The sequence below is a fragment of the Centroberyx affinis genome, unplaced genomic scaffold, assembly GCF_046629955.1.
Source record: "Centroberyx affinis isolate AG114_WGS23_722 - 3 ecotype Tasmania unplaced genomic scaffold, CSIRO-AGI_Caff_v1 ptg000385l_1, whole genome shotgun sequence".
Taxonomy (NCBI): Eukaryota; Metazoa; Chordata; class Actinopteri; order Beryciformes; family Berycidae; genus Centroberyx; species Centroberyx affinis.
Window position 1 is genome coordinate 255,506 of NW_027279053.1, and position 12,572 is coordinate 268,077.

General features: G+C 43.4%; 1 protein-coding gene across 1 annotated transcript; it reads right to left on the reverse strand.

Annotated features, from left to right (window-relative positions):
- Positions 1-7,742: 7,742 nt before the first annotated feature.
- LOC139641534 (cytosolic beta-glucosidase) lies at positions 7,743-12,267 on the reverse strand. The gene is made up of 5 exons (XM_071515966.1): positions 12,202-12,267; positions 11,469-11,696; positions 9,942-10,744; positions 9,137-9,260; positions 7,743-7,957 (listed from the first exon to the last, which is right to left on the reverse strand). Exons 1-5 carry the CDS (start codon positions 12,254-12,256, stop codon positions 7,743-7,745), a joined length of 1,425 nt encoding a protein of 474 aa, XP_071372067.1. The 5' UTR covers positions 12,257-12,267.
- Between the last annotated feature and the right edge of the window lie 305 nt (positions 12,268-12,572).

Genomic DNA, 12,572 nt, shown 5'->3' on the forward strand with positions numbered 1-12,572 from the left:
AGCAGAGCCCCCAGCCAGGGTGGGATCCATCTCACCTCCCTCGCTGCCTGCCTGCCACGGACCCCCCTCGGTATGACACACGCTCTAGTGCCAACACACACACTCGCTCACACTCCCATCATCAGTCACCGTCAGGGCAGATAGCAGCGGCCGTCAGGCAGATGAGTGACGACTTGGCCTGTTACCTGAGCGCCTGCATGACAATGGGCCTGTGGGCTGAGATAGAGACAAAAGCCGCAACTCTTGCCACACAAAACCTTGACATAACACACCAACTGATCTTTATTGTCTACTGTACAATTAGCTGTCAGCCGGTGGCATGTAAACATGTGCTGTACAATGCACGCCACCTAATAACATGTAACTGAATATTGTGTGTATGTGTCTGTGTGTTAGTCATCCTGCAGAAGTTTTTCACCTACCATACTTAGAGGAATATATCCCCAAGCAATGTAATAGCTTTTATCACACATACAAAGCAGTTAAAATACAGCATGCATTGATCCAAAACAGTGGAAACAGGGGTATTGTGTGTCTATTTGTGCAAAGCTGACAAATAGGAACAAATGTGCCTGAGCATAAAAAGCCCTCTGCAAAACAAAAGAGGCCAGCATAATGATTATATGCATCTAATCCAGCCATTATCGCAGTTTCAGCATACCATCTTTCACCAGTTCCTTCTAGATGACAAGACTCTCCAAAGGGCTCATTGTTCAGTTAAAACTGCAACTGGAAAACATACATTGCAGAGTGAATTGGCTAAGGTATAGCAAGCAGCTCCTTGAATCAGCAATAAGCAAATCCTATTAAATCCCTCTTAATTGGACCTCATTCAGTCCAATCCTGACTACTTGTGAGCAATATAAAAATATAGACTTTAATGAGTTGGGGGAGGTGGAAAGACCTTGCACATTAGACTCTTCAATCTTTTTTCTTCTCTATCCCTCCACACCCTCGCTCTAAAGTGTGGGATGCGGCCAGGAAGCTGTGATTACCTTCACAACTTTCATTCACAAGTTAACACATGCTCTGCCCAAGCCTCAGTCAGACTCCCTGGCACACACACAGTCACTCAAACACACACGCTCCAAATACGCCACAAGATTTATAACAATAAAAGTCTCCCCAAAAGGCATTGAAACGCACAAACCATTTTGCGAACAGCCTTGAACTCTGGCTGATCTGCTATTTTTTACCTCGAGCACTTGGCAAAACAAAAGCGGCTACAGCCCAAACACTTGAAGGGGCTTATTGCTCATGTTGCCCAAGTTCAATGCCGACTGGCTGAAACAAACCATCACAGTAAGCTCGCTAGACAACAAACCGACAATACCTTTATCCAATTAGAAACACAGGCTTATTTGCTCAAGTATGAATGCTTAAATTGGTAATGCCAGCAGGTAATTATTAAATTTCCCCAACCCGCCCCCTGCAGAACGTTTGTATTGCATCTGAAAACACTGTGTGCACAACAATTGAGTCACAGGTTTGGGCACCAAAGGACGATGATTATGGTAATCCAACAATGCCAAAGCTCTATTGTATGTCACAGACTTTTGTTGCAAACTCATGACCTTATTAACCTTCCTAATCCTCAACTGGGTGCTCATGATAAGGGGCTTACACACACCCCTACACACACACACACACACACACACGCACTTTACACACTCACACAAACATCCACAAACACCCCTTTCACTTTGATGCGTGGCGAACACTTTAGAAGCCCTATCCACCTGTTTCATCCCGCACACCTGAGGTTCTCTGCATAATATCAGCAGAGGCCCTCAAGTCATCCAAGACAATTAACGCTCTCCCTTAGATCAACAGCAAAAAAAAAAGAAAAAAACATGGACGGCGGCGTTTGGAGCAGAGGGGCCCTCCCGATGTGGGCACATGTGAAAGCAGGTCTGATTGGTATTAAGTGGTGAGATTAAAAAGCCATCTCATAGGTCAGGTCAGCTGGTGTTCATTTGAATGCATTACCAGGGTCCGGGGCTAGATAATTCTCTCATTAGCGCCACTCAAACCCTGAGTGACAACGCGGGTGAGAAGGGAGCATGTCTTACAACACTTAGAGTTAATTAGTCCGCGCGCACTGTTGCTCCCCGCCCCGCTCGTCCGCCCGCTCCGCTTCTCCTCACAACGGTTGAAGATACGCCGAAGAGTTTCCCTGCGTGGGGAACCACCGGCCGGAGAAGAGGCCCGGTCTTCAGCAGGTGGTTGGACAGTAGAGAGAGAGCCTTTCCCTTTTGAAACTTTGAAGAAAAGGTGCACTCTCAAAAAAGTCTGATGTCTTTAATACAGGAGATACTGCACCCACCCTTTCCCCTAAACTACCTCTCCTTTAATTTGAACATCTTAATAAATGAAGCACAGCAAAGGCCAAAATAGAATGTAGCTCCTTGCATCCCTCTTAGTATTTGTGAACAGATAATACCTGGTACCCACTGTCAGTCTGTTTCATAGAGAGTTTTGGGAGAGTTTTAGAGCAGATGAATTGTTCACTTTTCCTTTGTTGGGGCTGTGTTTGCATATTGGGAGCATGAGGTTATATCCATGTCATTAGTCTCTCTGCTTGGATCCGGGCCTGATAACAACACCGCCACCACAGTATATTCTCTTCTGATTCTGAGCCTCTTGTAAAAGGCTCCATAAATTCTCTCTCTCTCTCACTTATGTTCACTCACATTCATACTCCTACCGCTGTCCCCAGGAGAGACGACGCTCGGCTCATTGGCCACCTTACACACACACACACACACACACACACACACGCGGGAGAGGGGAGGGGGTCTTTCTCACCACCCCCGCTGGGCTTACCCACCACACACACACACACCCTGAATACCAATCTCTGCACGTGCCCCGCACACTCCACCCACTGTGCACACAGGGTTAGCTGAATATTCTAGGAGCTTTCAATTTTTCAGGCAGGTCTGTGAACCCCCTCCCATCATGCAGCGCCATCAGACTCAAGGGAGTTGGAACTTCAACAGTCGTTAGCGGGGTCATCTCCAGTCCCTCGGGGAGGGAGTTAAAAGAAAAGATTTGAATTGCCTTTTTCCTCTTTTTATTTCCTTTTCTTCTCTCTGCTTCAGTTCTCTGTATGGGTCTGTCATAATTCCACTTCCTGTCTTCGAGGCCCGGCAATATTCATCCCCTTCAATCGCGGCTCCTCCACCAAATTCACCAATCAAAGACGAGGCCGTCCAAAGCGCTGTTTAAGTCCGATGTCACGCTTTTTACGCCACTGACAAAAGTGGCGACAGAGCTCCAGAGCATTGGTTATGCCATGGTAAAGCGTTTATCCTCTTGTATAATGTACTGTAGTGCGCATACAGGATCAAATTGGGGATGTGAAGAAAATGGCTTCTAGCTGAAAGAGAAGCAGAGGGAGGGGGTGGAGTTGTGAGGAAGATGGAGGGGGAAAAAATGAGAAAACATTTCTTCTTCTAACTCTTTTGCACTAATATGAATTCCCAGTGAAATGTCTGGCGAAGTAGGTCAATGGGATTTAGAAAGTTTGTGCTGTTTTTTTCCCCCTCTCTCCTCATACTCTCTTGTCAATGGAAAATGAGCAATGCGATTAGGAGAGGGGAAGATGATGAGCTAGAGAGAGTGAGTGAAAGAGAGAGAGAGAGAAAGACAGAGCAGAAAGAGAAAGACAGAAGACAGCCTGAGTGGCGGTCTGGGCCTCTCATGGGTCCCTCAGCAGCTGACTGAGAGAGCCAGACAAAGCAGGAGAGGGAAGGACTGAGAGCGGAGAGATATTCAGATAGAGGGAAAAGCGAGCTATCAGTGCTGTAGAGGAGGAGCGGGTGGCTGGCATCTCTTCATCTGGATATTGAGGCAACAATCTAATTACACCGTTTCCCCTGGGAATATGCATATGAAGGTAATCAGTAAATAGAAAAGGTAATTATTTGCCAGAAGTCATACCCTTTGTACCTGTAAGCACTGCACCAATACACAAGATCAGGATTTTTTGTATAATTCACGATGAAGATAGTTTATTAGCAGCTAAATTATTTAGTTAATTTATAATAAGTAAATGAGTTTCTCAGTTGTTGAATATTTCATAGTGCCTGTCAAAATATAACGAGTTAAGTTTGGTCAAATACAAATGGGCCTCCCTTGGTAATTTGCCAGAATGTTCCTCGGGGCAAATCTCCGCCAGCGAACGTGATTGAATGTTACAATTAAACGTACTAATTCATTGTCAAAAGCAACTTATCTATACACATGATATATTTGGTGCTTAATTGGAATGCACATTTAGAAATGGTTTCTTCGGTGACTTTCTACATCACAGCCTAATCAGAATAAATTCTGCCCCCTGTAATGAATTGAAGTTGAATATTCGTAGTTGGGCTATTAAAGAGACTGGAACAGTGAATTATTTAAATGCTAATTAATGTTTTAAGCTTTCCAACCTGCAATAGGCACATATTATTCCTCAGTTCTCACAAATGGCTAATTTCGACATTCACTAAGAGCAGAGTAACTTCTTACTCATATTTCATTCAATCAATTCAACACCAGTGGTGGTTCTTTCACCCGTGCAGCTGCTTCTAGCCAGTCATACAGGAAGATGAAATCCATCAATATTGAGAGACAGTTGGTGGAATTACTAATCAACTCCTGGGTGGGAATTCAGTTGCCCATGATTGAGTTGGGTTGCCCCAATGAATCATGGGAAACAAGGTCCAGTATTGCTTTTAGCTGGGATTTTGTCTCTGAAATAGAAATCTGAGACAAGGCAGAATTTTGAATTGTTATTTTTCTTGTTTTGACAAAATCACTTCAGTTTGTAGTGTGAGTATGCTGGTTTTAAATGAAGGTTATCCTCTTGCACAAGTTTCTCAAGCTCTCAAGTTGCATATTTTATTTGAGTAACTCAGGGTGTTTTATGCTCCATCACATATTGTTACAATTAAATCCATAATTCTTCAGGGACTAAAAGATCACCAGCAGCCTCTAGCAGAGCCACAGATATCGGACGAACCTGACTTCATAAGTCAAGTGTCGAAATTGGGTGGGATGTGGTTCAACTTTGTGTTTAAAATGGTCTGCAGAGAAGTTCTAATACAGGCAGCAGTGACATTATTCATGGCTCCACAATAGCTTGTTATTCATCATAAGACAAAGGAGAAACTCACTCAGCTTGACATAGATGGAGGAGGGCCACAAGGGCATTATTCACATCTGTTGAAAACAATATGCACAGCCAACTGGATGTCACGATACACCGTGCTTATTAATGCAAACAAAGTCTCCCAACACAGAATATAAATGACATTTTCCTTCACATCGGAGCATAAATATTAATTGTGTTTAATCCGTGATGTATTGCGGTTAGGGAGCTGCTTAAGTTGGTTATTGTTACAGCAATAGGATGCGTTTTATTAATCAAAACACCACATCGTGTCACACCATATTGTTTAATGCTACAGTACAGTTTACACTGAGCTGTACATTTAGCATTCAAACCTGCAGTCCCCTTTAATACCACAAGGTGGCAGTGTAGGCTTACAAAAAGGCAACATCAACATCTGTGTCCCTGTTTTCCTCATCATATCACTAATGTGAAGGAAAAAAAACAAGTTCATTTAGTTTGGCATGTAACAAAGCATGAACCTAAGGAAATTACAAATTGTCAACAACGTCCCTCTCTCTTTTAGACACACTTAATCTAGCCTAAAGTCAAACAGCTCTCCTCATTATAATGTCACTCTCGGCTCTCACAATCAGCAGCAAAACCTCAGGCTTTGTAGATTTTGCAGTGCATTGTTCAGCAGTCCGTATAAATAATCCTACCTTACCCACAGTATGTGCGGAGAATCAACAGACGGCTCGAGGGAGTCTTTTCACCTTGTTCCCTCAGTTCTTTCTCACAGTGGGGAGTTTGCACAGCTGTCCGGGGCACACAAATGGCATTACACTCTCTCTTCCTGTGGCAGGGCATCTGTTGCTTTCAGTTGGCATCCCTTCTGAGACTACCGAAGTGTGCTTTATCCAGCCCGACAGCCTTATAATAACCATTTGAGTGGATCGTCGTTTCCAATGAGATATGTGAAATGGCACAGCAGTTTTGTGTTTTTGGTACTATGTGTTCTCTGCGAATACAGGAGGCTAAGATAACAGAAAGAATTATCAATAAGGCTGGTTATTGCAGAGAACATAAATTGTACAAAAAACAAACTAAAAGATTTCCTTAGCTTCATGAAAGAGGTCATGACATCTTTTGATCTAGACCGTAATTCCCACTCTATTTGGGTTGTTCTGAGCTATTTTTTGTTTGGTTTTTTTTACACTGAGAAGCATCTAAAAACACCTTTTTCTTTGTCTTGCGACTTTGCACAATAAGCTCGTTGAGAGGGTTTTCACTTTAACTAAAGGCACTATGAAAATGAATTGGGAGACTTCTTAACTGGGTTTCCAGACCACTTCTGCATGTGGTTTTCTTCTCTTGGAGGGAGATCTCCACTCCTCAGGTACTGTTATATCTATATTCACTGTAGCCACAGAAATCAATATGCAATGTAATTTGCTGTCTGTAAATAGCAAATATACCATCATGTCCCAGAGCATAATCACTACAAACCCTGTGTCTTGGCATGGCTCCTTCCTCTCTGCCTCACTAGCTGTATGGTTTCCTCTTATAGTCTTATATCAACCTCCCAGTCAACCTGAAACCTCCACAGAGGACAATGCGAGGTATTGTGTCTTCAGTTTCAGCATGAGGGCTGAATATCAAAGGCGCGATCATCTGACTCTTGTAGGGGGCTTTAGTGGGAGATACGATGTTAGAGAAGCAGATAGACTGCCAGCACAGGTACATGCATAAGGTGCACACGTGTACACACAAATAACTGCTCTTTTCCAAAGTGATACCATGATATTTCTACTGACGCACACACAGCACTCGCACACGTCGCTCCCCCCGCCCTCTGTGCTGGCAGCAGCAGCTTGGTCTGGAAGGCTTACAGCTGGCTTGGCCCACTGTGTGGGGAATTCTCCCCTCTCCATAAACCTCCTTGTACAGATTGACTGGGAATTGGGCAGGATAGAATACTAATTTCCATTCCGTTGAATCAACTTAACACTCTCTGGCCATGTCCTCGCATCCCCTGCCAAAGTCAGATTTTCTTGTGAAGACAACCAAATAAGCTTACTTGTTGTTTTGTTTTTTTACAAAACATTTTCTGAATTGAAATGACATTCAGAAACAATGGTAGTGCTTTAAAATCTGGTTCCATAATGAAGCAGGTGCCACTTGCTTAGCTGTGTTAGGTTGGTTAATCTAATGTGTATGTATGTGTGTGTGGGTCAAATATTATTTGCATATAATCTTTTCTTGTTTTGCAGTGTTCGTTTTGTGTTGCTTAAACGGCCAGATGGGTGGAGTTTGTCACATGTATTGATATTTAGCACCAGGCCAAATTCATCCAATCAGAGACTGTTGTCTTAAAGCTACCAAAATACTATTCTGTGAATGATCAAAGAACAAGAACAGGATTGTACTAAAAGGCAAACCCCACCCACCTGGCACTTAAGCTTGACTAAAACAAACTTTGAGAAGTATTTCAAATAATTATTTGAGGTCTGGAGTATATCTGGCACATAAAATAATGGAAAAACCAAAATGTATATGCATAAGCTTCTAATTTATTATGAATGTCTGGAAAAGTGAAACTTGGCATTTTCTTCCGATTTTTTTTTTCAGTCATTGTACATCATGAGGGCAAACCTGGACTGGTCTGAGATCTGTGCTTCATGATGATCTTTGCATACTCCTGTCCAGAGCGGTATATGGCTCGAGTTCGCTCTGCCTCAGAGAAGTCCACATGGAACAATCCAAAACGCACGCTGAACCCATCAGCCCATTCAAAGTTGTCCAAGAGTGACCAAGCGAAATATCCCCGGACGTCGACCACGTCCTCTCCAATAGCTAAAAAAGGACACACAAACAGCAAGAAACATGGAGAGGAGTTGTAATTTTGTACATGTGACTTTGATTTTTACTCTCTTTGTATTTTCACAACCATAGCCACTTATTTAACCCATGACTACTGACATAACATATAACGAGATTAGCATCAGTGTGGTGCCATTATTAAGTTTTCCAAAGCATACCAAGGGAGAGATTTATTTGCAGCAAGTGAAAACTAGCTTAGCCTAGTTACATGCTTATCAGTGTTTTCTATGACTGTCATGGATACAGGCAACATCTAATCTCTTGCCAACACCTTTTAATCAGATGATAAAAGGTTTGGCATAGAATATGTAACATGTTGATTTGTGACTATACCTATCTATTGAAGAAACAGAAAATGAAGAGACACTACCATATTCAAGTGCTTACCTCATCAGATGGTCCACCAGATGTCTTTACAATCCACAAAATATACAAAATTCAAAAAAGGCTCAACTACAACTACTGCTAGGAATGAAAAACAAGTAGCCAAGGAGTTTTTTACATACCACTACCCATGATTCCTTGCAAACATCAACTAAATGTATTAAAGATTACTCAAAAGACATGGTATAATCCACTGTTAGAGTTATACATTGCCATCTTAACACATCATGAAAGTGATTCCTCTACAGAAAGAAACATATATAAACCTTGCACTTCCTTTATTGTATCGTATGTGATCTCCGACAATGAGCAGATGCATTCCTTGGCTGTATTTTCTGCAACTGCAGCATGGTAAAGTGGTATGCAGCACGGTTAAAAAAGTAAGAGGGGATTTATATGTGGTGGTCAGTGGCTTAATGATAAATGACGTGTTTTGACAGCAAATGAGTGAAGGAGGGGGAAAATGTGTCAACAGCATTATGCAAAAGGGGAAAGGATATTGAGTCAGAAACTGATAGCAATGACATGCCAAATGTATTGGGTGCTGACTGAATTTGGGATAATAAAATGTAGTCAAAATACCCGAGGCCTTCGATGCCATAGAGTGTATGCCTCCAGAAAATATAGTATTAGCCATCACTTGATCCCTGGACACTATTACAACTGTCATGGAAATCCGAATGGCACATGTATGCATTTAACTCATAATGAATTGTTTGCTTGTTTTCAGTGGCAGACATCCAATATAGAGAATTTTCCAGTTATTACCTTTAGCCACTTCCAAGATGGTGTCCTGGTAAAACTCACATCGCTGCACATCCTCCATCTGCAGCGGCCCCACCTGAGAGAAGCCGTTCTCTGTGATGTAGACGGCAGGGTTGTGGAAAGTGTCCTGGAGAGTCAACGGGGCAGACGTTGTAGTCAAACAAGGCATCGCGGCTGTCAAACATTCCAGCGAGAGACAAAGCGGTCTACAGTGTGCCGTTTAGCTGCATTTCGACACTGCCAAGCTCAACCTAATGGTCTGTGACAAGTCACAACAGCAGGAAATTGCTCGTTTGCAAATAGTTTTCACCCAAATAACCGCTTCATTCAATGTGACAGCACTAATGGAGCATCAGTGTGTTTCTGGGGGTGTTAAAAGGAGATTACTGCATGCAAAATCGATAGCAAGACACTAAACAAATGTCAGAGTTTTCTCCGCATTTGGTTGGAGGGAATTTGTTTCCTAGTTTGTCAATTCAGTTTGATTGTAAGAGAAAAACAGAAAATATGAGTTCACATTTCGACTGATTGAATTCAAAGTCAAATTGAAGGACATGGAGCCCAGTTTGGAGTTTTCCCTAGCGACGAGGACTAAGTGGCAACTACAGCCTAGTTTTAGCCTAACATGAAACAGAAATATAAACTAGGGATGGGACAGTATGCTAATCGCACGATACGGTTCGATATGTGATATGGGGTTGAAATTGTGATGGTTGTATTGCGATATATTGAATTTCGATATATCGTCTATAAACCCAAGCTGCTGTGTCATGACCCCAAATGACGAAGGCCTTGGTAGTGCTTTTACCTTGATGTACTTGAGAAGTCTCCTCAAGCCATGAGGCACCACAGCCAGCCAGGACACCCCGCACACCGGCCAGGACGGGTCCAGGACGTCCACTGCGTCTCGGTCACTCTTCACACACAGCACCTGTCCGCACCCTCCTCCCGGCTTCACTTTCCGAGACGTGTAGTAGTTTAACGCGAAGAAGTCAGCCGTGCCCAAAACGGAGGGTTCGTCTTGGGAGAAGCTGGGCAGCCTGGAGCCGCCGCTGTGTCCCAGCTTCCTGCTTTGAGCGTCAATGGCAGATCTCATGACTTCTGGGTAATCTCCGGTGACAAATACCGGCCAGGCAAACCACCCCAGTGTAAAAGCGAGGTAGCGTTCAGTAGCAGCGATACCCTCGGTGCTTCCTGGGTGTAATGGCTCAACCCAGTCGCTGTTGATGGCCAGTGACACTGCGCCCCTCTGTTCCGGCCTGTAGAAGGAGTTGTAGCTATGCCAGGCCATGGCGTGGGCGCGCAGCATGTTATGGCCCACCAGGTAGGCGGCGACCCCCGGTTCTTTAAGCCCCGGCGCGTGGACGCCGTCTTCGTGACCCAGTTTGGCGCACACGTACGGCTCGTTGATGGTGATCCACAGTTTGACGCGGTCCCCGAATGTCTGGAAGCAGAAGCGGGCGTAGCTGTCGAAGGCGGCCGCTATACCCGCTGATTTCCAGCCACCATGGTCTTGGAGAGCTTGAGGCAAGTCGAAGTGGTAAAGGGTGACCATGGGTGACACGTTACAGGCCAGCAAGTCATCAATCACCTTGTTGTAGTATTGTACACCTGTCGGACAGATAGAAAGGATTGTCACAAATGTGTAATAAGCAGAAGTGGGGACTCGAGTCACATGACTTGGACTCAAGTCAGACTTGAGTCACAATTTTAACTGCTTGAGACTTGACTTGATGCATAAAGAGAACTGAGCCTTGACTTGACTTGGGTTCTGGTGACCTAGGACTTGACTTTGACTTGCACTTTGATGACTTGAAAAGGTTTCTAAAGCCTTGACAAAATATCTTGTGTTTGTGTAAATGACTTAGATTGAAAGTGATGAGATTTGTTCCACCAGACCACTGAATTTAAATTGTATGGAATGATTGAATTTATTGAAGTTGAAACTGATTATAGAAATCAAACTCATGATTCACTTACCACGTTTTTACACTATTAAAACCATATTGCATTGAAAAGTCCGAGATATTTTGTTTTCTATCAGATATTAAATTGATACTGGACAATGGATATTAATGACATGGACTTGATTTGATGTTCTATATTTAGACTTAAGACTTAAATTGAGACTTGTGCCTCAAGACTTGCGACTCGAGCAAAGTTGACTTGGTCACACCTCTGGACTAATCAGGTAAAACAGGACAAAAACTGTCCACAGAAGTCAAAAATAGCTGATTCTCTGTCCTACACTGATGAAAACCCTTCCCCAAACAGACTTGTCACAGTGTGTTTTGGATAGAACTGTGGCGTGGGTCTCATGGGATGATGGAAATACCTTTTTGATTGACATGCTGTGTGGTCCCATCCGGCAGCAGGCGGGCCCAGGAGAGAGACAGGCGGTAGTGCGTCAGTCCAAGCTGCTGGATGCACTGCAGGTCTTCCTCCCACAGCTCATAGCTGTTACAGGCCACATCTCCATTCTGCTCCCCAAACACTCTGCCTTTCTCATGATGACAAAACGTGTCCCAGATACTCGGTCCCTTGCTGTCGGAATCCCAGCCACCTCAACACACACATAAACGCTGTTTCATTGCACAAAATGAGGTGGAATGTAAAGAAAAAACACTATAATTCTCCTATTGGGATTAATAGTGTTTTTGTGGTACACAATAGGGAGTTTACTGTGATTTATCTCCTACAGTATCACTATAACATCCATATAATATTCCTACAGCATATTATGTATAGTGTTTGCTTTTGCTGTGATTATTTGTATAGCATCCTTCTAAAATGTATTATAGGATCACCATAGTTATTTTTGTAAGGGTGTGGCAATGTGTTTTTAATCAAGCGTTAATGCGTTTTTGTGTGCTGGTCCAAGTCTGTCAGAACTAATTATGGTGATGAGATAACTGATGTTAAATTCTTTATGGGTTACTGCTGACTCTCGGGAATATAGTGAATATATTCGGGCCTATTAAAAACCCCACCGTCAGGAGGAACCCATGCCTCGTCTTTTGAATGGAGTGTGCTCGCTACAACATTACAGGCTGGTTGTGTTTACATACCTTCTATTTGATACGCAGCAGTTCCCGCTCCCCACGCAAAGTCACGTGGGAACATGTTTATTAGTTTGACCAACTGAGCAAATCACTTCTTTATATTCTGCGGGCTCATAGTTTTACATGTTTACACGCTACTGTGTCTGTCTTCACACATGATCTTGAATCCGCATGGACACTGAGCGATGCGGGCTCTTTCGATCGAAAGAGAGGGAGGGAAGAGTAATGTAGCCTTCACGAGCTGTCGGACATTACGCGTTTTACGCTCTTGAACGAAACAACAGTCAACTAATACGACCGGGAACGTTGCCAGGGTGTACGTTTAGGAGGCGGAAGCCATCTATACAGCTGATGGCAAAAGTGATCAATTGTTTTTG

Coding starts and splice junctions, on each gene's coding strand:
- LOC139641534 (XM_071515966.1), bottom strand. CDS start 12,256: ATGTTCCCACGTGACTTTGCGTGGGGAGCGGGAACTGCTGCGTATCAA. Junction 11,697..12,201: donor TGCTGCGTATCAAATAGAAG/GTATGTAAACAC, acceptor GTGTGTGTTGAG/GTGGCTGGGATTCCGACAGC. Junction 9,261..9,941: donor GACTTCTCAAGTACATCAAG/GTAAAAGCACTA, acceptor TTGACTCTCCAG/GACACTTTCCACAACCCTGC.